We start from the raw sequence: 26,767 nt of genomic DNA, 5'->3' as shown, positions 1-26,767 counted from the left end.
CAAACAAAGATATAGATTCAGAATTGTACATTCCCTTTCCTCTTTCTTTCCCCCACCAAAAAAAAAGAGAGAGGGAGAGGGAAGGATGGAGAGAGAGAGAGACAGAAAGAGAGAGGAAAAAGGCAAAAGGTAAAATTTCCCTCCCAATAACTGATGTGCAAAAGTAATGGTGTATGTACAATCATGTACAAATGAAATGATTTAAAATAGACTTTTAGGTTTATCCTGTTTGCCTGGTGCTATGGATCATTATTGTGCCATGAGTCTTAATACCATATTTTGGAATCATTTGGTTTACTGTGTGTAACAGAAAGGTCTGACTTAGTCTGCTACCCTGTTCAGGTTTGATGTTGGCATTGGTAAATCCTTTAACAGTTCACTAAAGGAGGTTTAGTTAGCTATAGCACAGAAATATAGAAAAAGATATTCAATAAGGATATTGCAGCACATAGTTTGGAAAGCTGGACTACCCTTTGAAAGTGAGATTAATTAGCAGGGCAAGGTATGATGACTCATGGAGTTTGGGAATATTTGCCAAGTTTGAAGAGCCCTGATTCTAAGGATTTGGGTCTTTTTATGTTCTTAGGTGACCAAGGAGTTCCATAAAAATGACCAGAGGCAGCTAGGGGACCCAGTCAATCAAATACCAGGGACAACTTTGTGACCTTTTAGGGAAAAATTAGCCTGACTCCTATTGTAGAAAAAGAATGAACCCTGGTAGATGGTTGTCCTATCTTACTATGGAAGTATTGTATTTAGCAATTATGTAAAGTATTTTTCATTCTAATGGGGAGTGGTGTCTAGGATAGTGTCTTACTTTGAAAAGTCACAGGGATGGATACTTGATCCATAGCAGATGAGACTTACACAGCATTTCTTGGAGCAGTGGCAGCATTGATTTCATTATATTTTCATATTTGAAAGTGTATATTCAAGGGGGAGAGTGGACCGTGAGAAGTTGGCTAGGGTATGAGATGAAAGCATGTATGGGACCTGCCAGATATAATGGTGGCCAGTCAGGATAGTGTGGGCCCCAGGACAGGGGTTTCAAAAAGAAAAGCTTAGACTTTTTCTAGGATCTCCTTCCTCCCATTGCAGGATTTGTTGGATACGCACCCTATATAAATCGCATCGTTCAGCAATGGAACCTTCAAGATAACGACGATGACCAACTGTTTTACACTAAAATTTATATAGACCCACTGAAAAGGGTAAGTAATGACCTATGCTTTACTGTCAGTTACAAGTACTGTCATTTTCTTCCTCTCTCCCCCTTCCCGGGGAGTAATCGGAAAGGTAAAACCCTTTTTATTTTAATAGTCTGGAAGTCTATAGATACCATGGTGACTAAGCTTCCTTAGGAAATAATTCAAAAGAATTCTGTCACTGAAAATGTTTTTAATAAGAAATGAGTCATTGATTAGTGAGAAGGCAAATCATTTATAAGCAATGGAGCTGTTTTTATGAAAAGCAACATGATCTAGTGGAAAGAGTTCTGGGTCCCAGACCTTCCATTTACTAGTTGTATAATCTTGTTAATATTATTCAATACATCTGAATGTCCTAGAAGCCCAAAGTTGGCAGGGATGTCAGAGGGATGTCAAGTTTAGTCCACATTCAAGAAGAAATTCTCTTTGTAACATCTTCCACAAATGGTTCTCCGTTGTGTCACCTTCAAAGGCAGCCAAATGGTGCTCGTCCACTTCTGGACAGTTCTTAGCTGTTAGGATGGTTTTTCCTCATAGAAAGCCAAAATATGTGTCCCTGTAATTTCCACTCAAAGCTCCTAGTTCTATTCTCTTGTCCAAATCAAAGAAGTCTAATTGTTCTTTCACATGTTAGCCCTTAATGTAGTTCAAGATGGTCATCATGTCCCTAGAAGACTTCTAGGCCCATGTTACTAAAAGCCTTCATTTCCATCAACGTGTACACCCTCGCTATGCTCAACATCCTTTTCTAGATATGACTTACTTTGTCAGTGCCTTTCTGAAATCATGGTACCCAGAAGTGAACACTATAATTAGTCAAACTAGGGAAGACTCCAGGGGGATGAGAAAGATCTCATTCCAGATGCTGTTCCTTGATTACTGTAGCCCATCTCTTTTTCTGTTTGTTTGTTTTTGACAGTTTAAGCATTCAGCCCACTAAAATCCCAATAGTTTTTTCACATGTACTGGTAACTAGTTTTATCTCTCCCATCTTATATTTGTGCAGTTGATTTAAGGGTTTTCTCACCTTTTCCCCCCAATTCTCCACCTCTTAAAAAGGAAGAAAGCAGGGGAAATAATACTTGCATTATATACCTCACTGTAATTTGTACTTAATATCCATTACTATTAGATTTTGAATCAAAATATGGACATTTAACTAAAACAGATAGCTACTTATGTATGTGTATACTGCGAAAAACAAGAGTGAATAGAAGGCTAGACAGGAAGCCTTGACTAGTTCAAATCCTTTCTCTGACCACAATAATAGCTAGTATTTATATGGCATTTTGAGGTTTTGCCAAGTGCTTAAAATATTTTATTTCATTAGATGTGCTCACAATCTTCCCATGATCATACCTCTCTCACACTAAGTCTAAGGCCACAGATGTGTCACTTACCCTCACAGTATCCTGAACAACACAAAGACTCTGTAGGTTAGAAAGGAGTTGGATTTGTTGCTCCGTATTGGGAAATGGAGTTTCCATGCCAGAAATTCCCTCCACTACTGAAATCAAAGCTCCAGGCTGCCTCTTCCCCACAAAAGAAAATTGTTATTGAAAGAGACTTTTGCTGAAAAACTAACAGAATGGGTAGAGATCATGAGAACTCTACTACTTATTAACTGGAATGAGTGGCTTTGAATGAATAACTAGCTTTTTAAACTCAAGTTTTGCCAAGTATTATAAATTGACCTTGTTAAGCTGAATCCATTCACTTTGTTCCTTAAAAGAAATGTGTTCCATAAAGCTAATGTGATGGCAGCAATAATGGTATTATCTCTTAAAATATGTTTATTATTTCCATTTTTAGGAAGCTCTTAATATTACATTGGATCACAAGTGCAAGATTTTTCAGACCCTCAATGGAGCTATCGGTATGCTTGTAAATTAGCTATTGAATGAGTATAAACACACTAGTACTTTCCATTACCTTTTTGCTTTCGTCATTATTTTTACAAAGTGACTGGAGTTTTAATTTAGTCAAGAACTGAGGTTCTCAACCTGAGTTTGAAAAATATTTTAATGTTTTTATAAATCCAGAAATATTTTTTAATATTTTAATAACTTTATTACAGTTGTTAAATCCTACAGTTATTGTAATCCTATGTATTTTATTTTATGCATCATTTAAAAACATTACTCTAAACTGGGGATCATAGGCTTCATCAGACTGTCAAAGGGAAAAGGGAACAAAGAAAAATATTAAGTCAAAAGATGCTTATTAGGCTTAGTTAGAAGTTATGTTAACTCATGCATTTAATAAATGAGTTTTTTACCATATCCCACAATGCAGAAATTGTTTACCTGGGATCCTTGAACTTTTTTTTTAATATTTGAAAACTGTATTTCAGTTTATTGGTTTCTTTGGAATCTTGTTTTATCTTGTTGTTTTATCTTGTGCTTTATCTTGTGCATTTAAAAGCATTCTGAGAATGGATTCACCAGATGGCCAAAGGAATCCAAAAAGCTTGAGAATTCCTGCCCGAATGACTTGCAGAATTAATCACAGGGGGATAATGCATAAATGGACAGAACCAGACCTAACCTGTTCTGTAGTTATTAATACATGTGGTTTCTCTTACATTCAAACCTTTCTTCCCTCCTTCAGATGAAGTTCTTTTGAAATTTGAAAATGGAAAAGCTAGAGCAAAAAATAGTTTTTATGAAACATTACCAGTGGTAATTAATGGAAATGGCCCAACTAAAGTGAGTATCTGTCAATTTTGTGCATGTTTACTATGACCGGTTGGTAGATTGGAGATTGATATAATATGGTCGAACAAAGCCTGTGTTTGTAAATGCTTTGGAGCCAACTGGCTTGAATTTTACTGGGACAGAATCATTTGGCCCCTGTTCATGTCTACCAATAGTGATGCTCGTTTAATTCATGTCCACTTGTGGCTTCTACTTCCAGCTTCTTGATGTCAAACCGTGATTTAATATTTTATCAAATAGAAAAAAAAATAAAATCATTCTGGCTTTAAGTACTCCCATTTTAAGAAGTGTCAAAAAGTTTTAAAAAATGTCAATGAACTTATTCACCATCTTTACTTAGAATTACATTTTTATAATGATTGATTAGCAATACTAATTGTATAGTAAAAGACAGTATGGTGTAGTAGGTATTAGGGCTAACTTTGTATCCAGAAAGCCCTGGGTTCAAGTTCTACCTTTGGTTGTTGTGCTTTGTTCTTGAAGAGGACCAAAATGACATCACTACGTTAGCGTCAAGTTACAGCGTGTTCATGTGATGCACAATTATAGCCAGCAGACCACACAAGCTCAGAATGCTCATCCACAGGTGAGACACAAATAGTGCGTGTGAACATTTGGGATGGCGTCTCCAAATTTCAATTCTGCTTCGTTCACAAAACACAGCACCCTCTCTGATGTTGGTGTGCCATGCTGGACTGGTCCTGTGCCAGCGTCTCCCATGTACCACAATCAATTCCAGCGTCAGAGGGACGCTGAGAGAGTTCTTGTTGATTCTTCTGACTACCTTGTGAGCGCTTGTCCTCACAAGCACTGTAACATAATCTTTTAGGTAAGTGATCAGGCCATCATAGTTGTGCTCTCTGCGGTACAATTTGAATGCTTGGCACCAGTGGAGTGAAACGAGGCTGTGTGCTTGATCATGCTTTTCATCATGATGTTTTCAACCATTTTGTCAAACACCTTCAATGAAGACGAAAATGTCATCAAGGTCAGTTACTGTGGTAATGGTAAATTCTTCCACCTTTGATGAATAGTGACTATGGGTCCATGAAAAAATTACTTCACCTTTTAGTGTGTCTGGCAGTCTCTAAAGTTGCCAATGAGATGCTGGTCTGCACTGGTGGAGGGTGTTTCCACTCTGAGAATTCACAATGATGCAAATATAGATCTAGAGGAATGCACACCACTCTCTCCTGCTATCCCTATCCCCAACAAAAATTTTCTTTCTAAAGCATAGTATATAAAAAAGTTTATGGATATGAGAGTTAGCTCCAGGACTTCTTCCTGAGTGGCCTCCCACTCTACTACATTCCATAGGGACCCAGAGTCGCTATAATCTTAGAGATGACAAGGGCACAGGTATAAGTCCCACAGGCAGCTGTGGAATCATCTCATGGTACTGTTCTTTACTGAGCCTTGCCTTGCTACTTTGAGGCACACAGACATCATTCTGTCCTGTTTTCTCTGCTCCCTGGAATCCGTTTCCAATTTCCCAAGCTCCTGTTTTTAAAGCTCTTCACACTCTGCCTCCAGCTCACTTTTCTAGGTTTCTTATGTGTAATTCCACTTCTCACACTGGCTGTATGGTCCAGTCAAAATGGCTGCTTGCTCTTCTTCTTATATGACTATCTTTCTATCTCCTGGCTCACTGTCTTTGTACAAATTGTCTTCCATGCCTGGAATGCCCTTTCTTCTTCCGAATACTTCTGAGAATCTTGAGCTTCCTTCAAAGATTAGCTCAAATGTTACCTGCCTGAGGCCTTTCCTAATGCCCTAGGTATTAATGTCTCTCCCCCCCAATTTTTTATTTATTGTATATGTATATAAACACACGCACATATATGCATGTATACACAAATGTAAGCACACACCTATATGTATGCTTATGTACACATGCATGTAAAACGTTCTTATACATACATGCATATGTTGCACACACATGTATGTGTATATACACATACACACGTGTGTGAAGTTTCATACACACACTTGTCTCAACAGATATGATAGTTGGCAGGGACTGTTGGTTGTTGTTTTTGTTTCTTTGTTTCGACTTTATAACATTCAGCACCTAGAATAGTGTCTGGCATATATTAGTTAATTAATAAATGCTTATTGATTGTTAACATTTGTCCTCATTATGTGGTTATAATTGAGCATCATGAGAGTTCCCACCCTGTTTTACATAGGGACCATTAGGATGGGCTCAGATTCACATCTGGGTGCTTCTATCTTGTCTTTTTCATGATTAATATCATTCTCTTATGAGCTGGGTACAAAGAAGTTTCCATGTTATGCACAGATGTTCAGCTTTGCCTGCATGTGTAATACTTCTCAAGCCTAGGACACGTTAATATTAATTTTAGCAATACCAATACTAATCAACTCACATGAAAAATTTCAGAGGCCGTTTCAGCAATGAGACTGGCAAAAATCTTGAGTTTGTTATAGATGTTAACTTAGATCTGTTGGATTCCTAAAATTGTATATCCTGTCACTTGTATGTTTTGAGTTCTTAATACTTGGAACTTCAAAGTAATTAAAAAAAAATCTGATGGGATAAGATGTACAAAGCTTTGCAAACCTTAAAACTCTATATAAATAATAAATATAAAAATTGTTATTGATGTTATTATTATTATTATTATTATACATGCAGTTGAGTGGTTGAAACTAAATTTACAAACAGATATCCTTACACCATAGTTTCACAGGTTGCCAGGGCCAGAATATTTCATCACCTATTGGCAATGGGCTACTTGGTACTTAGCTAGGCTGGTTTAAACAGACTCTATCCATTGCCAGGACCATGGTCTGTGACACTCCAGTCTGACAGAACCTGCCAGAGCCTGTGCTTCACTGGCAGAGCCCTTGACAAGATGGGGCCAGGGCCACCTCCACATATGCCATGATGAAGTACTGGAATTGGATTTTAGGTGAAGCTTACCATAAGCTATCGTAGTTGGATTTGGCTTTAAGACTATAAAGCAAGAGCTGAAAGGTACCTTGCAAATCTTCTAGTCCAACCCAGACTTCTCATACGGTTTGAGAAAGCAGTGATCATAAGGTGGCAGGGGTCCTCAGTACCATGATGCCTTTCAGTAGCTAATTGGTTGAAAAGATAATGTTCACTTATCTTTGTAGGTCTTCATAAGGTACAATGCATCTCAAAAGTCTTAGTGTGTTTTTGAAATGATTGAAAATGCTCTAAGACTTTTGGGACACTTTGTTTTTTTTTTTCCCTAAGATTAAAGTTAAGTACTTTGAGGGTCAGACTGTTTTTGCTTTATCTTTGCAAATCCAGTACTCAGCATGGTGCTGGGCACATCAATCAAGAAAGTCCTATTGATTGATTATTTGATTCACTATGTGTTGCTACTTGTTGATACATTACAGTGTATAATAAGGTTCACCCCTCCTAAGAGTTTAGGATCATTGAGTTTCAAGTTGGGAAGATATAGAGATCATCTAGTATTCAGTTCAAGAACAATTACTCAAATCATATTAAGTACCTACTATGAAGGTACTTCAGGAAGTGCTGAGAATATAAAGACAAAATGAAACTATTTATAATGTCAAAGAGCCTACTTTCTATTGAAGAGATGGAACACATATAGAGATAAGTAAATATTGATTTGTCCAAAATAATTCCAGTCAGTCATTTGGTTAGTAAACATTTAATAAGCACCTACTATCCAAAGAAGAGTAAAAAATAGTCCTTGGTTTCTAGGAGCTAAAAATTGAATGGGAGAGGCAACGTGCAAATAGCTCTGTCTAAGGAAGCTATACACAGGATTAACTGGACATAATTAACAGAGGGAAGGCACTAGAATGAAGATAGATAGGGATAGGCTTCATGTACAAGGTAATATTCTAGCTGGTACTTGAAGGAAGTCAGGGTAGGTAGGAGGTAGAGATGAGATGAGAGAGCATTCCAGGCATGGGAGACAAGCAATGAAAATGCCCAGAATATGGAGTTGGATTGTCATGTTTGAGTAAGAGCAAAGAGTACCATATGGCTAGATCAGAGGATGTGTGTGTGTGGGGGGGGGGTGAAGGGATAAGATATAAAAAGACTGGAAGAGAGGAGGGCAGGTTGTGAAGGGCTTTGAATGCTACACAGAAGATTTTATATTTGATCCTGGAGGTGATAGGGAGCCATTGGAGTTTATTGAGTAAGGGGCTGACATTATCAGATGTGCACATTAGGAATACCCCTTTGATACCTGAGTGGAGGAGAATTGGAATGGGGAGAGACTTGTGCCAGGGAGAGCAACTAGTGGGTAATTGCAGTTTCAGAAGGGGGGTGGAGTACTAAAAATTAGGACATCAGGAAAGACTTTGTGTAGATGACCCCTGAATTGTTCTTTGAAGGATTTGAGAATTTTAATATGTAGAGGTGGGAAAAGCATGCATACCAGATGTAGGAGGTAACCTGGGCAAAGACTTAGGAAGCCTAGAAATAATAGTGTATGTGTTGACTTGAGGTATATTGAATGAACTGTATCAAAAGATTCAGAACATTAAAAGATCCATGAATTCACTGAAGCAAGTTTCTCGAGTTAATATTAGAATGAAGCTCAGAATTAGCAGGTGATGTTCAGGTCTTAATGCAGTTTTCCAAAGGGTCTGTTCTATTTGGAAGTGACCAGGTTGTGACTGATATCTGGGTGGCATCTGGCTCTTACAGGTTATCTTTCCCTCATGCCCATGGATGCCATTAACAGCTGCTGAAAATACTATTTATTGCTTGATTAAAAGAAAAGAATAAAAGGAAAAAATGTTTTTATGGTGTCACTATCAAACCACAGGGATAAAGAAACTGAATCAAAATTTTGATGCCAAGGAAAAATTAAGTCCAGCTCTGTTTTCCATTGCAGTGGTGTTGGGGCTACTCATGTGATCTGTGTACTGCCACTATATTTTTCCTAGGTTCTGGAAACTGTTAATTTCCCATGCATGCCAAGAAATATCAATGCAGCCTTAAAACCAGAAATCAGAACTCATTTGTTTTTCTCTAAAATTGCGCTTCTTTCTACTCCATCAACTCCTTTACCCTTCCTGTTAATCACTACTCCTTCCCTGAAGTTGCTGATTCTGTTCTGATCATCTCTTCCTACCTCCAAGTCAGGCAAGAGTGATTGTGTCTCTTTGAAATGGTGTGAGTAGCCCATTTGTGCTTCATAGATTTCAGCCTTAGTGAATGAAATGCAAAGGAAGAAAGGCAAGACTGATTGAAATTACTTTTGGAGTTTAAATAGGCAGGAAAAGAAATTTTATAATGTTCCAAATTTGTTGACTTAAAAAAGTTGGGCCCTAGACAAAATAGTCATTTAGGCTAAGTGTTTATATTTCACTTCTTTTTGTTTGTACCCTGAATACTTTATTCCTCCTTTGTGAGTCTTCCTATGAGAGAGTGTTATCGTGATAGAAAACCAACCTTAGAACCAGAAAGACGTACATTACCTCCTACACATACTTCCTGTGTGATAGTGGGTCACAACTTCTTACTGCTCTAGGTGATTCTTTAATACCATGAGTTGCAGAGAAGTTGTATAGGTGAGGGGATTTTCCCATTTAGGACTTTCATTTATCAGTGGAATCCCATGTGCAGTATATTCTTACTTCAAATTCCTTTACCTTGATAGGATCTTCTAGTGATGCCATTATTTTAAGAATGATCTGATTCCCATACTCTTTCTGAATTCATCTTTTTTTTTTTTACCTCCCTTTAGGATTTTCTCAATCTCCCAACTCAATCACAATCATTTAGCAACTTATCTAAGTTAAAATGCCTTTGAAGACTATTTGTAATGCTTGAAGTAGCCCAGGATTTTGATGTGTCATCTGGGTCACTCACATCTAACCTAAGTACTTCATACCCATGTTGTCATGCAGACCCCATTACAATTCCCAGACATTCAATCTTGATTCTTACTTGAGATAATTATAACAATAACTCACATTTCTAGACTACTGGCAAGTTTGCAAAACACTTTTTAGTCACACCAACATTTCAAGACTTTGAGAGTTAGTATCAGCCAAAAAAAAAAAGAGTTCTTATCTCAGTATTACAGATGAATATACTGAGACCCAAAAAGTCTAATCAACTTTCCCATGCATGGAAAGATCCAGAATTTTAACTCATGTCTATTGACTCCCAGTCCTTTGCTCTTTGCATTGTGGAGAGGGAATCAAGAAAGGGGAACACTTATGATTTTAGTAGGTGTTAGCAACTTTTATATTCTCTACTAAATATTTGCACTTAGGTCTGGTAGTGTTTTTGGGAATTTGGGCCAATGTTAATGTTAATTTAGTACTTTTTTTCCAACTAAGATGCATTCTATTATCTATTTTAAAATCTTACTTTTATTGTTTTTTTGCATCACATTCCTTTCTGAATATATTTCCTCCCCTCTTTACTCAGAGAGTCATTCCTTGTTATATGGATTAAAAAAAAAGAATTGGGAACAAAGCAATTCAGCAAAAGTGAATTTTGACATTGATTATATACATTATGTGTGATAGTTCTCCACCTCTGCAATTGAAGAAGGGAGATACATTTTCTTATGTCATCTCTTGGGTTATCTATTAATTTTGACTACTATTTATTTTGAGGTTTAATGACAGAATCCCTATAAAGACATTCCATACCCCTTTATTACAGGTTAATGAGGGGGAAAGCAAACTGTTTTCTGTTTGGATGAAGATTCCATTTTTACTGAACAAGAGGATATTAGTTTTGGTTTGAAAGCTAATGCAAATTGTTTTCTTCCTTCATGGTGGACTGGAGTGACTCTGCATTCTAAGAAGCTTTCCCATTGTATCCCACACTATGGCAGATCTTCCCTAAGGTAGAAGGACTTTCAAGACAGCTTAAGTTCAGAAAAACTCATTAATAGAAATTTGACTGAGAGAAATATTTTTTTCAGTTGCAGCAATTTATGCAAATAGATGACCTAGATATGGAGGGGTTGTGACCTCTAATGTGAAGGGACAACCTTATAAATGAAAACATGGATACATGGGTATAAAGCCAGTCGTGAGCAGCTCTCCTGAGGACTACTGCTGTGAATAACTTTAAGGGTCTAATCACATAGTATAATGAACTCTATTCAGGAATAGACTAGATATTGTTCAATAAAGCAAAGCATAACATTCACAACAACATACCAATTTATTTCTAAGGTAGCTACATAGTCTAAAACAAAATATATCATTTAAGTATATTCTATAGTAATCTTCAAGGGGTAACAGAAAATACAAACATCATCCACCCATAGGACACAGTAAACTGCAATCTCCTCAGTCAATACCAAGTATCCAAGTAAAGTCCTCTTTCTTCTTGACTTAAGGCTGGCTTCCAAACCCCACGGGTCCTTCTCCAGTGATCACTCCCATCTCTTACTTGGATTCAAACATAGGCAGCTCTCCTATTCTGTGCCATATCTCAGCTCATGGGGACTGCTTCACTCCAAGCTCTTTTCAGTTTCTGTTTCTAGGAAAACAAAGCTTAACAGGGCTACAACAATATTTGCACACATTATCAGAACTATCATCACAATTCACTGTCTGAGAAATCAACACAGAACAACAGACAGGACTTTTGTCTGAGAAAGTAAAAGAGATCAACAGAGAGTGACAACATCAGAAACATTCTCTCTCTCAGTTCTGCTAGTGCTCTTCTCTGCTCCTTTCTGTTTCACCCTTTTTGCAGCCTCCTCCCACATTGGGCTCCCATGTGATTACATTCAGCCTATTAAGCAGCCTATTAAGGGCAGGGTAGATCTTTAAATTCCCTTAGGCCTGTGAAGGGCAATACAATGTATACTGTTTCCAATCAAAGACTCTTGATACAATCAAAGACACTTGATTAGCTAAAACTCAGTCAAGAAAAACAGCAAAAAATCCTACTTTGCTTGCCATTATATTAGGCTAGAACTAAATGACCACTAAAGATAAGCTATTTTCTGTTTATGATAACTTGATGAAATAAGATTGTCATTAAGAGCAGGTTTAGGTTCTTATGTAGCTTTAAAAAAAGTGTAGTCCTGAATTAAAATAAAACATTTGGCTTTATCAGTGGGATGATTTATTAGTAATTTGTATGTCCCAGATTTTTCTTCTGACAAGGTTAGAGTAACCATATCTTAGTAGCATCTTTTGAGAAACTTATGGACAGTTATTCTCATCAGACTTATATAAAAATTGAGCCACAGGAAGGAATCTAATTGCTCAGATAACATGAAAAAGAAGTATTTTATTTAATAAAAATAACTTATTTTTAAATTTAGTTAATATTTTAATTAAACTATTTTATTGACTTCTTTTACTTTGTGTTCATTATCCTACCCAGAGGATTATCTCTTTTAATAATAAATAAAAAGGGGAAAAAGGGTGGATAATTCAGTAAAAACAAATCAACACCTCAACCAAGATACTCTTTAGTATCCTATACCTGTAGTCTTCCACCTAGGCAAAAAAAGGAGAGAGATACATTTTCAGGAGACATTTCTTTGTAAAATTAATTTAACTTGCACTAAAATGGAAGTGCCTTTAATTTAATGCATATGTCATCAAATAATGCAAAGTATTCATGTCCTGGTGACCTTGGAAATTTGAATATGGCTTTCATACTTGTTTTGCAAGGGACTTAAGTGAATTGAATAGAGTGGATCAAGTTTGATTGCCACTGAAAGTGACATCACATTTGGAAAGTTCTTTGGGATTATGAAAGATACATGAAAACATCATTGCTGAGTAGAATGGGATTGCCCAGACCCACTGTTTAACTGCATAATCAGTTTTTAGTCATTTCAATAGCTGCCAGAATAACTGTCTGAAACTCTTTATGGAGAAAGCAGATGTAGCAAGGGGAAGAAATCCTACTGTTTAAATTACATCAAAGATCCAGGAAAGGGAGTGTTCCAGGCTGTAGATTATTATTACATATTTTTCTAAATAACATTTGATGATCTAATTAATGTGGAAAGCAAATTATTGTAAGATGAAGTCTTAATTAAAAAAAAATAAAGTGAGAGCCTTTGACCCCAATAGTTTCTTAAAAGGATAATCAAATCATTACAGGAATTCTGATGCTTTTGGTTATTTAATATATAAATTAAGAACAGGCCTATGATGAATTTAGAGTGAAATAATTACCTCAAACTTTACCTTTGGAAGTTTGAGAGAAGTTTTTGAATTATTGCCGGGATTTAGGTTTTTTTTTTTAATTTCATTTACTTATCAATGTTATTTGCCAAAAATTATGGCTAATGAAGGATCATATTTGAGTTTTCCAGGAGCCAAGTTTCAATCATCCCTAAATGGAATTTATCAAGCAAACTCATAAATCATGATTTAAAAAAAATACTTTTCTTTGTAGGATAAGATTTTCCTGAGCTGTGGAAAATGTGTTATTTAATGAAAGGGTGATGGGTGTCAGGTATACTTTGACATCTGGCAGTGAAAACTATATCTTTTTTTGTTGTAGTGGTTCACTTAAAGGACATCAGAGTGATTCTGTAGATGGAAAATTGTTTTTTTAAAGCTTGACATTTCACTAATGAATGTCATGACTGCTTATTTCTTATCTGTCATAGGAGCCTAATTTTTGAATTCCTCTTGTCCTTGCAAAAATGAGGAATGCATTATTCATCGCTGACATGCTTCTTTCCAAAGAATAATATCCAGTTATATAGTTGGATGTTCATATGTGTGAATATGCCTATATATGTGTATACAGCTATAAAGAATATGTTTTGTGTGCATACATACAAGTGTATCCATACATGTAAGTGTAATGATTGACATTTATATGGTGGTTTAAAGTTGATAAATTACCCTGTTTACATTATCTCCTTTGAGATTGACTTCATGTTGACTTGAGAGATAGGTTTTACATTTATTATTATTCCCATTTAACATCTAAAGAAACTTAAGGCAAAGACGTCATGAACCATTCCACATTGGGACAATTAATTACTGGATAGTTGTTCTTTTGGTTTTCCTGACTTCAAGTCGCAGTGGTCTAAATAGACCTAGATTCTTCAGTGACTCTTGATATGGAAAGACCTCAAGACTCTTTACCATCCTGGTGGCCTTTTCCTGGATACTTCCATTCTTATCAATCTCGCCCCTTTTTTTAAGCCAAGGTACCCAGAATTGAACACATTACTGCTAGTGAGGTCTGACAAGGGCAGAATACTGGATAGAGTACAGACTAAGCATATCCATATTCCTGGAATTGATACTCTTCCTAATGTGGCTTAAGAATGCATTTGCCTTTTCTGGCAAACATATCACACTGCTGACTCATTGAATTTACAATCCGCTAAAATCTTCAAATGGTTTTTAGAACAACTGCTGTTTCTCCATGTAATACTTGGGAAGTTGATTTTTTTTTCTTCCCACCAAAGTACCAGACTCGACATTTTTCCTCACTGAATTTTTTCTTCTTAGATTCAGCCTAGTTCCCTAGCCTGTCAAGATCTGTTCACATCTAGATTCTCAGACTACATGTGTAAAGTAATTTAGCCCCTCTGGGCCTCAATTTTTTTCATCTGTAAAATGGGAGAATGATATTGGACTAAATGACCTCAGATTTTTTTCCAGTTCTAAATCTATGATACTATGATAAAATAGGCTATGAGAGGCAGTGCCATATAATGGGAGAAGTTATGGTTTTAAGATCGAAGGGTCTAAGTTTAAATCTCAGCACTCCTACTTCAATCACCAAACATTTAGGAAGTGCTGGTTGTTTGCCAGTTACCATGGTAGGGAGGCAGAGACAAAAATATGAAACAGTACCCAATCATAAGGAGCTTATATTCTCTCCTTGCTATCTGGGTGACCATGGGTGAGTTATTTTTCTTCTCTGACCTTCGGTTTCCTCCTCTGTCAAATAAGTGGGCAGACTCCAAGCGTTCTTCTTCTGTCTCTAAGTCCTACAATTCTAGATTGGAAGAAAAGAAGTTACCAGGAGACAGGCAGAGAAGAAAAACACTTAATTTCCCCTTGGAGATGCTTAAGAGCTTTAGGACATTTTTTTCTTGGAGGGAGGCGTTTTTTGTGTTTTTTGGTGATCCAACAATCATCCAATATTTATTAAGCAACTACAGTAGGCCAGGCATTATACTGAGGAGGAAAAACAAAAGTGAAATGATTCCTTCTCTCTAGCAGTTTCCTTTCTGACTGGGGAAACGACATGAGAATATACATTTATGTAAAAAATAAATACGAAGTTAATAGAAGAATCTATCAGGGAGGAAGTTCTAGCAATTGGGGGTATCAAGAAGGGTCTCACTTAAGTGGTGCTTGAATTGAGACCTAAGAAGAACTAGGAATTACAAGTGGCATCTTCTAGTCCTGCAGGGTCTCTGGCTCCTCAAAACCTGGTGAAAATAGGGTATCTTGGATAGGTGGTGCCAACTTAGCATGAGCTAAAGATGTGATGAATTGAAAAATCCCCAATAGAATAACAACCCAGTTCCCTGTAAAAGATGGAAATTCATGAAATTGGTGCCTCAGTCATACCTCTAAAAATGTTCATCTGCCTTCAAAGTTATTGCAACACATGGCTAAAGAATATTTAGTCATATGGTATTCTTTTAGATTGTATTTGCCCCTAAGCCTGACAGTAAAAACCAGGCTGCCCTAAGTAGTCATTTATTGGACTTTTGGGACTCATTAACTGAATTAGGAAAATTGTATGTCATCTCTTCTAACTCCTACATTTCTCTCTATTATCTTACTACTATGTTCCGGTAAATTATTTTATTGTTCTTTAAATGAAAAGGAAACATACTTCTATTAGTGATGACTTTTTTTTGGCTCATCCACCTACATTTATCTTATTTTTTGCTGAAGTGAAAGTTTGGAACTCTAGATGACATGAATAGTTTAGGAACCTTTAAAAGATATAAAACTGACTGTAAATAAGTGAAGTTGGGCTGAGAGAAAATAGTCGAGAGAGACTTTACATTACTAAAGGGATTTTTCCTTTTATTTACTAGATTCAACTAAACTATTTTGGAAATTATATCCCTAATGCTTGGACACAGGAAAATGGATGTATTCTTTGTGATTTGGATGTAATTGATCTCTCAACTTTAGAAGTAAGTATAATGGTACATACAGTGTGCATACAAACTGTGAGTTATCATTGCTTACTGATATATGTGGAGGAAAATAATCAGTTGAATTGTTTTTGTTCTTGTTTATGTGGTTGTTGTTTTTTTTCTGTTGCTGCTGTTGTTCCTACAGACCTGTGAGTTCATCACTGTCGGGAACTTTGAGTGGAGAAATTCCCTCCATCATTACTTATCATTTTAGAGAGTTGCTTGTTGTCCTAAGGGGTTAACATGATTTGCACACAGATATAGTATGTGTCCATGTGGAGCTTGGACCCAAGTCTTCCTAAATTCCAAGGTCAGCCCTCTATCCTCTATGCCGGCCTACTTCTCTAATAAGGTGGATGTCAAAACATCAAATTTAGTCTTTTAAATAGAGCTGATAGGTGAGAGACTGGTTTCTGGGTAAATAAAAATCAGTTACATTGACTAAGTCTAACAAGTAATAAACAAAAACTGGTTCATTGTCCCCATGGTAGCCAGAGACTGAATCTCTTGAACCTTTGATATTTATAAAGTCTTTTGAGAAAGGGGTGAAAAATCTACTGAAGGTGAAAATCAACTCTAATTGGTGAAGAAGAGAATGAATAATATAATGGGAGGCGAATTATATTAAAATGAGGGTCTTGGATCACCCAGATTTTGACTTAAGGAGAGATCAATTTCCATATCACCTATCTGACAAAAAGGAGAATGAACACTTCTGAGACCTGTCTGAGTAATCACAGTGAGCAAGAATGCACCAAGTAAAATTAGAATTGCTTTAGCTGTCTGATTAGATCTTGGCCTGGGTAAATCTTTTAAGAGACACTGCCTACATTGGTTGATTTCTGGATGAGGAAGTAGAAAAGGGGGATAACCTTAGTCCTGATTCAATAAATCATTATTAAATATAAGAAAGAAATAAGGCATTTTCACATAGGTTTTCTAACTTTAAAGATGTCAGTTTGTTATAGGTCTAGCTATTCTTACCATCTAAGCTACTTTTGACCGAATACCCAAGCTCCAACATGAGTTTGGCTATTTTCTTTGAGTTAATACTATGTTACTTAGCTTTCAAGTTGGTCACAGTTATTAAGAAGGTATATTACACCAAAGGTGTAATAGCCACTTAGGACCATATTTTAAAATCAAATGTTACTTGTTTGTTGATTTTTAGAAAAAACTTTCCCTGTGGACATTTAGTTACATTTATTTTTTCAGCCAATATTTAAAATGAAGAGGCAACCTTCTAGAAATAGTTACTGTTTGTTCATAATTTTTTTCTTCAAACCTAATACTGTTGTGATCCAGAGGAGTGAAGAGCTTTCAATATATAATATAGCATTATTTTGCTTCAAGCAAATCTCTTTCATGACCTGGAGGAGTATATGGTAGAAATAGTATGAAGTCATGGAAATTTACAGGAATGCAGTTTCACAAACTGCTGGCCTCATCAGTAAGGAATTACTCAAGAGAAAAGAAATAGCTCTAATAAAATCAGGATCCCAAGAGTAAATAATTTATAATCTTACCAAAGTCTAAAGGTAGGTAAAAAATAAATTGTGCATATTTAAGAGCTACTGAACAGGGACATGTTTTATTTTAAAAGAAGGCATTTGGCCAGTTTCTTAAACAACAAACTAAGTATTTCCTACCCAGAAAGAAAGCCAGAATATTTCTGGATAGAGATAGGATGAAGAGATGTTTAAAAATGATACTTTTTGCAGAACTTCATGTTCTGTCCTTGTAAAAGAGAGCTACTTCTCCTACTTGTTTGATTCTCATTTATTTGAACTGTCTCAAATAGGAATTAAAATACTTTATCCAGATGAAAACCCCTTGATTCTTAAAACAACTGTAATCTCAGAGCAATTTAAAAACAGCATTGGAAAATCAAAGTTACAAGCAATATTAAATAATTAAAATCATCATCTCAGAGTTAATATAACTGGGTCCTGGGTTTGGAGTCAAGAACACCTGAGTTCTAATCTAGCTTCAGACATTTCCTAGCTGTGTAACCCAGAGCAAATCTCTTAACATCAGTTTGTCTGCCTTTCCTCATCTGTAAAATGGGGATAATAATTTCACCTACCTCCCAGGGTTATCATGACGATAAAATAAGATAATAAGCTCTAATTGTTATTGTGATTATTATTATTATAGTTATTTTTATTCTTCTTATTGTTGTTATTATCAACTAAATTTGATATTGTAAATAACTATTTAGGGTAATCATCTATTTTGCATCCATGTAATCTGTTTCAGATTTAAAGCTCTTCGGGATAAGGGTTCATTTCTCTGTCTCTCTCTCTCTGTCTTTCTCTGTCTCTTTCACTTGGCATGTGTATGTATGTGTGTGTGTGTGATGCATATATATGTGTATATATATAATTTCTTTTATCATGACTTGAATATTCTAATCACCTTTAAACAGCGTGGACAATTTAATTACAAGGATTGCTCTGACAACCTAAATGTTTTGGGCACACTCAATGAAATTAGGTACCTTATTTACTTTGAGAGGAGCATAGTAACTGCACAGATATGGTTCTGTCAGCAGCATAATGTTCAAAAGCCTTGGTTCCAGTCCCAGTGCTCCTGCTTTATATTTGTGTGATCTTAGGTAAGCCACTTGTCTTCCTTCAGCCCTAGTTTCTTCACCTTTAAACAAGGGGCTAAAATTGAATGGTCTCTGATTCCTTTAATTTTTAACATTGTATGATCAAAGTTTCTGATGTTAAGATGGAAGTGTTTTACTTTAAAGAAATAAGTTCTGTATTGTAGAAATAATATGATTTTCCTTCACCACAACTACCTCCCCTGCTCCTTTTATTAGTATAAAGGGAAAAGTCATGAGCTAATGTCAACATCTAACATTAGGTTTAATTATTTAGAAGAGCTGGAAAACCACTCTGAACAAAATTAAAGACTGAATTACCATATACTAATTCCCACCCTTTGTAGATCATGCATTGTGAAGATGTGCGTGTGTTTGTGTGTGTGTGTGTGTGTGTGTGTTTATTTTTTCCCTCGTCAGCTTCCTTTCTTGTTTGTCCTAACAGGCTGCAGGGCAACATTTCCCTCTCTAATCAATACTTGAATGTAGTCTAAATTGGGGCCTACTTGAATAAAAGTACATTTCACTGCCTTTTCCTAGGACTATCCAAGAGTAATAGTTGGCATTTTCATTGAGCAGCCAACTCCTTTCCTACCTCGATTTCTAGAGTTGTTGTTGACACTGGATTACCCCAAAGAAGCTCTTAAATTCTTCATACATAACAATGTAAGTATTTGGATGGTGAGTTCTGTTGGGGAGGGGATGGGCAGTTCTCAGAAGAATGGACAGTTGGTAATTACTTAAACACAAGAAATGATGCTGTAGAATCATTGAGATATTCAGGGGGAAAAAACGAGATTTTTCATCCTGTCAAGGCAGAGAGTAAGTGATAACAAAAAGCAATGTAAATCTATGATGGATGTAGATAGGGTGAACTTGAATAAATGAATAGAATCCTGGAGAATCAGAACAAAGGAAGATGCCTGAAGTTTGAAAAAAAAAAGAATTACAGGATGCAAGGACTAGTAAACTTCTGAAACTCATTATATCCAGACTGTGGTACAGCCTGGAACAAGATTCATTGGTTAGTGCATTTTTACAAGTAATACAGCAACTCATGAGTTTAAAAGAGCCTTGGGATATTAGGGCTAACATTCGTGTTGACATCTCTGAAGGAAAACATCCTGTGTCCAAAAAGTTCCTCAGTGCCCTTGTCAGAAACAGGATATTTGGCAGAAGGAACCATCAGCCTGGTCTTATGTGGCCAATTTATCTTCTTTTGTCTGTAGATTTTGGATAAAAATGCAATATATGATGCCATCTCTTCAGGAATTACAAGGGAAACGCATTATGATTTTTTTTTAAAGATCTGGGTTATCCTCTTTACAAAAGACATGCTAATTCAAATCGTGACTGAGTTGATTCAGAGATTTTTTTTTGATGACACACTTTTAACAACTCCCATGTTACAATGAAACTGGTGATGGATGATTGGCCACTAACACAATTGATAATATATCAAATGTTGTGAATAATACCTGTGCTTATCATCAAAATATTAATAATAAAATGTCTATTTTTTTATGGTGGATATGAATAGAAAAAAGCCAATATTATTGCCTCAAAGTATTATGAGGATAATGACATTACGTGTGTTGTATTTTCAACTTTTTAGGTATTTTTAGTGTGTTTCTAGAATTCCAAAATGTGTTTTAGAACACACTTTCAAGTCATTTTTCCTTTATTTTGACTTCTTAAACTTATGGTCCAAACCTTTATATCTGGGGGGAGTCTCTATGAATATAATGGAAAGTTTTAAAATGGTCTCTTTTTGAAATAATACTCAAATGAATATGTGACAGAAAACATTGGTTACATTTGAACAATAGTAAAATGCAATATTTACTAAATGAATCTTATTTTATTATAAGAATCCTTTGCAAAGCAAGGTATGCTGCATAAGTAGCATTTCAAAACACATTAATTTCCCCTTACCTTTCTTCTTTGGTGTCATTTTTCTCTAATTCTAAGTTTTATACATATGTTACAGGAGGTCCATCAAAAAACTCACATCATATCTAAATCTGAATTTTATTAATATGTTACAGGAGGTCTATCATGAAAAGCACATCAAGGAATTTTGGGAAAAAGCTAAAGATGTGATCAAGAATATAAAAATTGTTGGTCCAGAGGAAAATCTAAGTCAAGCAGAAGCCAGAAATATGGGAATGTATGTTTTGCAAATTTTACAGCTTATTTATACAAAAGAGTAATCAAAGAACTTAGAGAAAATAATGATCTTTTTTTACAGAAATAAATATTAACAGTTCTATTCAGCCCCAAGTCTACATGCCATATGGTAATAGTTTAGAAGGCTATGGATGATGCTAATTTGTAATTTTTTTTTTTACTAAGTTAGTAAACAAGCTACCTTATGTTATTTCCTTGAAGACCCTAAAAATAAATGTGCAGATTTGAATGAGCAATAGAAAACTGGTATAGCAGTGGTTTAGTTGCAGAGCATACTAGGCAAAAATTGCATATTTGCTTACAGTAAAAATAGATATAACTACACAGACACAAACATGCAGGAGTAACTCCTTCTTTATCTGGAGTTCACTTATTCTACAACTTCAACTCTCCAGACTAAAGCTGGTAACCAATGAAAAACACATTTTTTTGAGCAGCTGCAAGTGCTCATGGTTTCCCAACGTTAATGCACATGTAACGCAGAGGGAATCTGCTTTATACCTGATAACCTTATTTTACATTCTACGTGCATTTGTCGTACTCTTTGTTGCCTGGCGTTGTAGCCTTAGCGGATGAGCAACAACCGCTTACCACAGAGTAGAGAGGAGGACAGGAGCAGGAGCTATTACACGTGCTAGAAGCGGGCTTACCTATAGCCTCTAGAAGGAACACTTGGGAGTCTGACAGTGAGGAAGGAGACTGAAAATCTTAATAAAGCCTGTACAAGAATGCAGAGTAGGGGCGGCCAGGTAGCACAGTGAGTAAGAGCACTGGCTCCAGTGTTGGGGTGACCTGGAGATCGAATCCCGGGCTCAGACACTCAGCACCACACCCAGAAATAACTGGCCGTGTAACCTTGATCAAGTTACTTAACCCTGATTGCTTAAAAAAAAAAAAAAAAGAATGCAGAGCACTGAAGGATGGGGCCAGTGAGTCTAGTGACAAATGGTCTTCTCCATTTCAATAAGGTTCTGTAAAGTACAAGAATTTATGTTCCCAATGATGATCCTGAATTGTTGTATTCAATATAATCTGTAAAGTTGTCTCAATTAAATTTAATTGTCTAAATTTAAAAAAAAAGTTTGAATATTTAAAGGAATTAATTATTACATGGGTAAAAAAAAAGAAAAACCTTAATCTCTATTTAGGTGGTACTGGTATGTATATATGTTTATGCATACATTTACATATGCATATATACATACACACACATATATATCACACAAATAGTTTTTGTAAGGGTATAGTTGTACAGTTTTTAAAAAGTCAAAAGCATTTTGGTTCATAAAACACATTATTTGAAAAGTGATAGAACAAATTTTCATCTATTAGTGAATTATATAATGGCATATTTTAACTGCAGTCAGAGTTAAGTGCAGAACTAAGATGACATTCTAACTAGATATATATGATAAAATAATAACAACAATATTGTTGTTCAGTCATGTCCAAATCTTTGTGATCCCATTTGGGATTGTCTTGGCAGATATGCTGGAGTGGTTCACCATTCCCTTCTTCAGCTTATTTTACCGATGAGGACACTGAGGCAGAGAGGGTTGAGTGACTTGCCCAGGGTCACACAGCTAGTGTCTGAGTCTGAATTTGAACTCAGGAAGGTGAGTCTTCCCGATTCCAGGTTCAGCACTCTAGTCACTGTGGCGCCACCTAGTTGCCCCAATAGAAATAATATATAGATTTTTTTTATAACACTTTAAAGTCTGGGTGGAAAAAATTTTATATATATATATATATATATATATATATATATATGTATATATATATAATGAATATACACTTTGTCCAGAAATAGTTAACTTTTTATCTACAGCTACGTTCTGCAGTGGTTAGAGCATGGGACTTGGAATCAGGAAGACATGAGTTCCAATGCTGCTTTGGACACTTACTAACAATGTGACTCTGGACAATTCACTTAATTTCTATGTGCAGCAGTTTCTTCATCTGTAATGGATTCATCTTAATGGAGATAATAATAGCGCCTACCTCCCAGAGTTGTTGCAAGTTAACAAGTAAAGCACCTTTGCATCCTCTAAGCACTGTATAAATGCTAGCTGTTATCAAACAAGTGGAAGGACAGAGTATGCGACCTATAAAATCAATAGCAAACATTCTGAGATTTGGTGTTTCTTTCAAATTTTTGAGGGGCTATCTCAGATTAGCTTAAAAATGAAGAGCACTTCATGGAAAGCTAATTATACTTATGGGTATTATACTAAAACTTCTTAAATTTAGAAATGATTAATGCAGTTCTGACTGTGATATTTTTATTTGTTTCAGGGATCTCTGTCGTCAAGATGACAAGTGTGATTATTACTTTAGCCTTGATGCAGATGTTGTTCTGACCAATCCAAAGACTTTGAAGATATTGATAGAGCAAAACAGGTACTCAGTAAGGTTCCGGGGCCCCTGTTCAAAAGGTCATCCTTATGTACCGTTCTCTTTGAGATTTAATCAGTGTTCAACAGATATTTATAAGAGAATTAATATCTGCAAGGTACTACTATGCCAGGTGTTGCAGAGTTATGTTGACACTCTTCAAAGTGAATTTATAATTTAATGGGGGACATATATACAAATAATTAAGATCTAAGTATAATAAATTTTAAGAAAGTGCAAACCTACTCCCCTTGTGGAAAGGGTTGTGATATCATATGAGGCGAAACTTCACGAAGGAAGTGCCATTTGAATTGAAACTTCAAATAGGACAAGGATTTCAACAGAGAGTGATATAGAGCATATTCCAGTCATGGAGAGTGGTCTCTGCATTTAGGTTAAAGAATACAAAGTGGGATCCAGGAACACGTAAGCTTGGCTAATTGAGTCTTTGGTATTTCCAGTAAGGACTTTATTTAAATTTGGCAGGTTGAGAGCCCATGGCTACTATTTTAAGTATACATATCCATCTGATGCAGCCATTGGGTTCAAGCTGTGTTTGATCATAAAGGCAATAAATCATTCAACAAATGCTTAAATGCCTAATTTATGCCAGGCACTATTATAAACCCTGAGAAGACAAAGAAAGTCAACTAATAAATAAAACTTTTATTATGATGCATCATCTCAGAACCTAAAGGCAACATGCAAGCCATATTATTGAGATGCCTTAAAAAATCTGACTATTTGTGTAGGGAATTTTATCTGCCTTTGCACAATTAATCTCATGCAGATGTTAACCAAGGTTGATGCTTTCTCTAGTATGCCTTTTTGTGGTTAACACTTTACAGACATGCAGACAATTTACTTTATGGTTACCCTGGTAAATACGTGATCAATCAACTTAATGACAAGTATTTACTGAGTGCCTCTTATGAGAATAGCAGTTTTATGTGTGTAAAGCACCTTGTAAACCTTAAAATGCTAAAAACATGCTGGCTTTTAAATTAGGTACATTTATATTGATTGATTATATGTATATCTGGGCATCTGGATAATGCAATAGTGGACATAGAGCTGGACCTGGAGTTAGGAATTCTAGCTTTGTGACCCTGGGCAAGTCACTTAACCACTATCTGCCTCAGTTTCCTCACTTATAAAAAGGAAATGATAATATATCACCTTTCTCACAGAGTTGTTCAATAATATTTGTAAAACACAAAGCATAGTGCCTGGCATATAGTAAGTCCTTAATAAATTCTAGTTCCCTTCCATTCTATTTTGTACTCTATAAAATATCTGAACATGACTATTTTTGTAAAGGGAAAATAGTCTCCTTTTTATCTTGTTGGTTGGTGAACCATTGTTGAAAATAAGTTTAATAAATGGAGCCCAATGAATCAAAGAGATCAGTTGTTGACCAGCTGCTATTTACATTTATAGGCATGTCTTATATAAAGGTGTAGATGGCATGCTTATCAAATATGCAAGGGCCACATAGCTGAGAAGAATAGCTAATACACTAGGTGATTAATTCTGGATACTAAAAAATCTTTGTAAGCTTAATATGCAGGTGACTGAAATAAAATGGAATTTGATAGGGGTAAATGTAAAGTCTTACAACAAGGTTAAAAAAAATCACCTTCACAAACAGCAGATACAGGAAGAATGGCTAGATCACCATTCATATGAAAAAAAAAATTGTGCGATATTTAGTGGGTTATAAGCTCCATGAGTAAGCCGTGATAGAACAGCCAGAAAAAACTGATGGCCTGTACATCTACATTAAGAGAAATACAATGTTCAGATTGAGAGAAGTAAGATACCATGGTTAGACTATCTTGGTAGTATTGTATTTAATTCAGTTTTATGTAGGACATTGATAATATAAACAACATCCACAGGAGGGCAGCCAGGATGATGCAATAGCTTAGGGTCATGAGGACCAGTGGAACACTCAGTTTATAGTCTGGAGGAAAGATAATTGTGTGGGACATGACAGTTATCTTTGATTATTTGAAGGCTCTCATGTGGAAGACAAATTAAATTTGTTTTGCTTGGCCTCAGAGAGCCATTGGATGGAAGCTAGAGAGAGAGAGAGAGAGACAGATTTAGGTCTGATGTCAAGAGAACCTTCTTTTTCTATAATTAGAAGTCTCCAGAAGGAATGTGCTGCCTCAGGAGGTAGTCATTTTCTTTTTACAGTAAGCCTTCAAAGGAATGATTGGGTAGAGATTTTTCCTGTGATTTCTTCCAAATCTGAAATTCGATAATTGTGTGAACAAATTTTTCAGGTGAATGCATCTTCAGAAAGCAGCTTGTCACAATTAATTAATCACTCATTCAAAAAATGTATTTAGTACTTAGTATGTAGAAAGCATTGTGCTAAGCCCTGAAGCAGATGCAAAGATGAATACAGCATGGCCCCTATCCTCCATGAGCCCACATCCTTCTTCAGATGAAAAGTTATCTAGTCATTCCGTCTGTATCTTGTATCATTCATTTAATAAAGTTAGTACCTATTATCTAGAAGATACTGTGTTTCTCACCAAAACAGATAGACAGACAGATGATAGATAGATAAATGATAGATAGATAGATAGATAGATAGATAGATAGATAGATAGATAGATAGATAGATAGATGGATGGATGGATAATTTATTAAGCACAATGTACCAGTCACTGTCTAATAAAGTAGGCAAGTCAACTTTTTTCCCTCTAGGGGTTAACATTCTAATGGGTGAGGGGAGTATAAGACAGTAAGTAAAGGGAGTTGCAAATGGGAGGGTACAGTCTCAGTGGCATGGAGGTGGCCATGGAGTATTGTTGTGACCTTGGCCCTAGCTAGATAAGTCCAAAACTAACCTGTCAAAGTCAGGGGACACAGGGATCGAGCTGAATGGGGAGGAGGAAGAGAGGGTTGTAGAGTAGCTATAAAGATATCTTGCAAATAGGAAATATGAGGCATTTATAGCAATAATGAGAAGTACAACTTGATAATTGCCTAAGAGACGTACAAGCAGAATACTCCTATGAGAGTTCATTAAAGGGTGAAAATCACTTCTGATTACAAATCATCAGAGGGGGCTTCATGGAATTCATGGGGTAAGTGGTATGTGAATGAGTCTTGAAGTATGGATAGGATTTCAGTAGTAGAAAGTAGTGTGTTGGTACGAGGGTAAGAATTACAGTCTAGGTAAAGGGAATACCTGAAAAAAAGTCATGGTATAGGATTTATTCAACAAAAAAAGAGCATGGGATAGATTTAGACTGTGAGGCCAAGAAGAAAAAATAGATTGTGGAAAATCTTCACTGACAGAATAACGAACATGGGCCCTAATATAATAGGCAGCATGGGAGCCATATATGGTGTTGGAGCATGACGTTGGCAATTATGGTATTGGGTATTTAGTATCTTTTTCTGATAAAAAATGATTCTAGGTAGAGATCAGTTAGGAGACCATTGCAATAATCCTGCCCCACCTCCCAAATAAAACCAAAATAATAGACCCAACATAATGAGAATTTA

The 26,767-nt window shown here is 35.9% G+C and overlaps 1 protein-coding gene across 2 annotated transcripts in view; it reads left to right on the top strand.

The window, feature by feature from the left end:
- The window catches only part of PLOD2 (procollagen-lysine,2-oxoglutarate 5-dioxygenase 2), a 110,476-nt gene that overhangs the window by 60,062 nt on the left and 23,647 nt on the right, over positions 1–26,767 (top strand). For both annotated transcript variants that reach the window (XM_069104705.1, XM_069104704.1), the window contains exons 5-11: positions 1,099–1,211; positions 3,021–3,084; positions 3,819–3,916; positions 15,940–16,041; positions 19,196–19,321; positions 20,704–20,825; positions 23,141–23,245. In XM_069104705.1, the coding sequence (XP_068960806.1) occupies positions 1,099–1,211; positions 3,021–3,084; positions 3,819–3,916; positions 15,940–16,041; positions 19,196–19,321; positions 20,704–20,825; positions 23,141–23,245 (730 nt within the window). The remainder of the gene's footprint in view (positions 1–1,098; positions 1,212–3,020; positions 3,085–3,818; positions 3,917–15,939; positions 16,042–19,195; positions 19,322–20,703; positions 20,826–23,140; positions 23,246–26,767) is intronic.

This window comes from Petaurus breviceps, unplaced genomic scaffold (genome assembly GCF_028583685.1).
Source record: "Petaurus breviceps papuanus isolate PSGF00001 unplaced genomic scaffold, PetGlider_PUasm1.0 688, whole genome shotgun sequence".
NCBI lineage: Eukaryota > Metazoa > Chordata > Mammalia > Diprotodontia > Petauridae > Petaurus > Petaurus breviceps.
The sequence above is the reverse complement of the archived record's forward strand: the minus strand, read 5'-3'. Positions and strand labels throughout refer to the sequence as shown.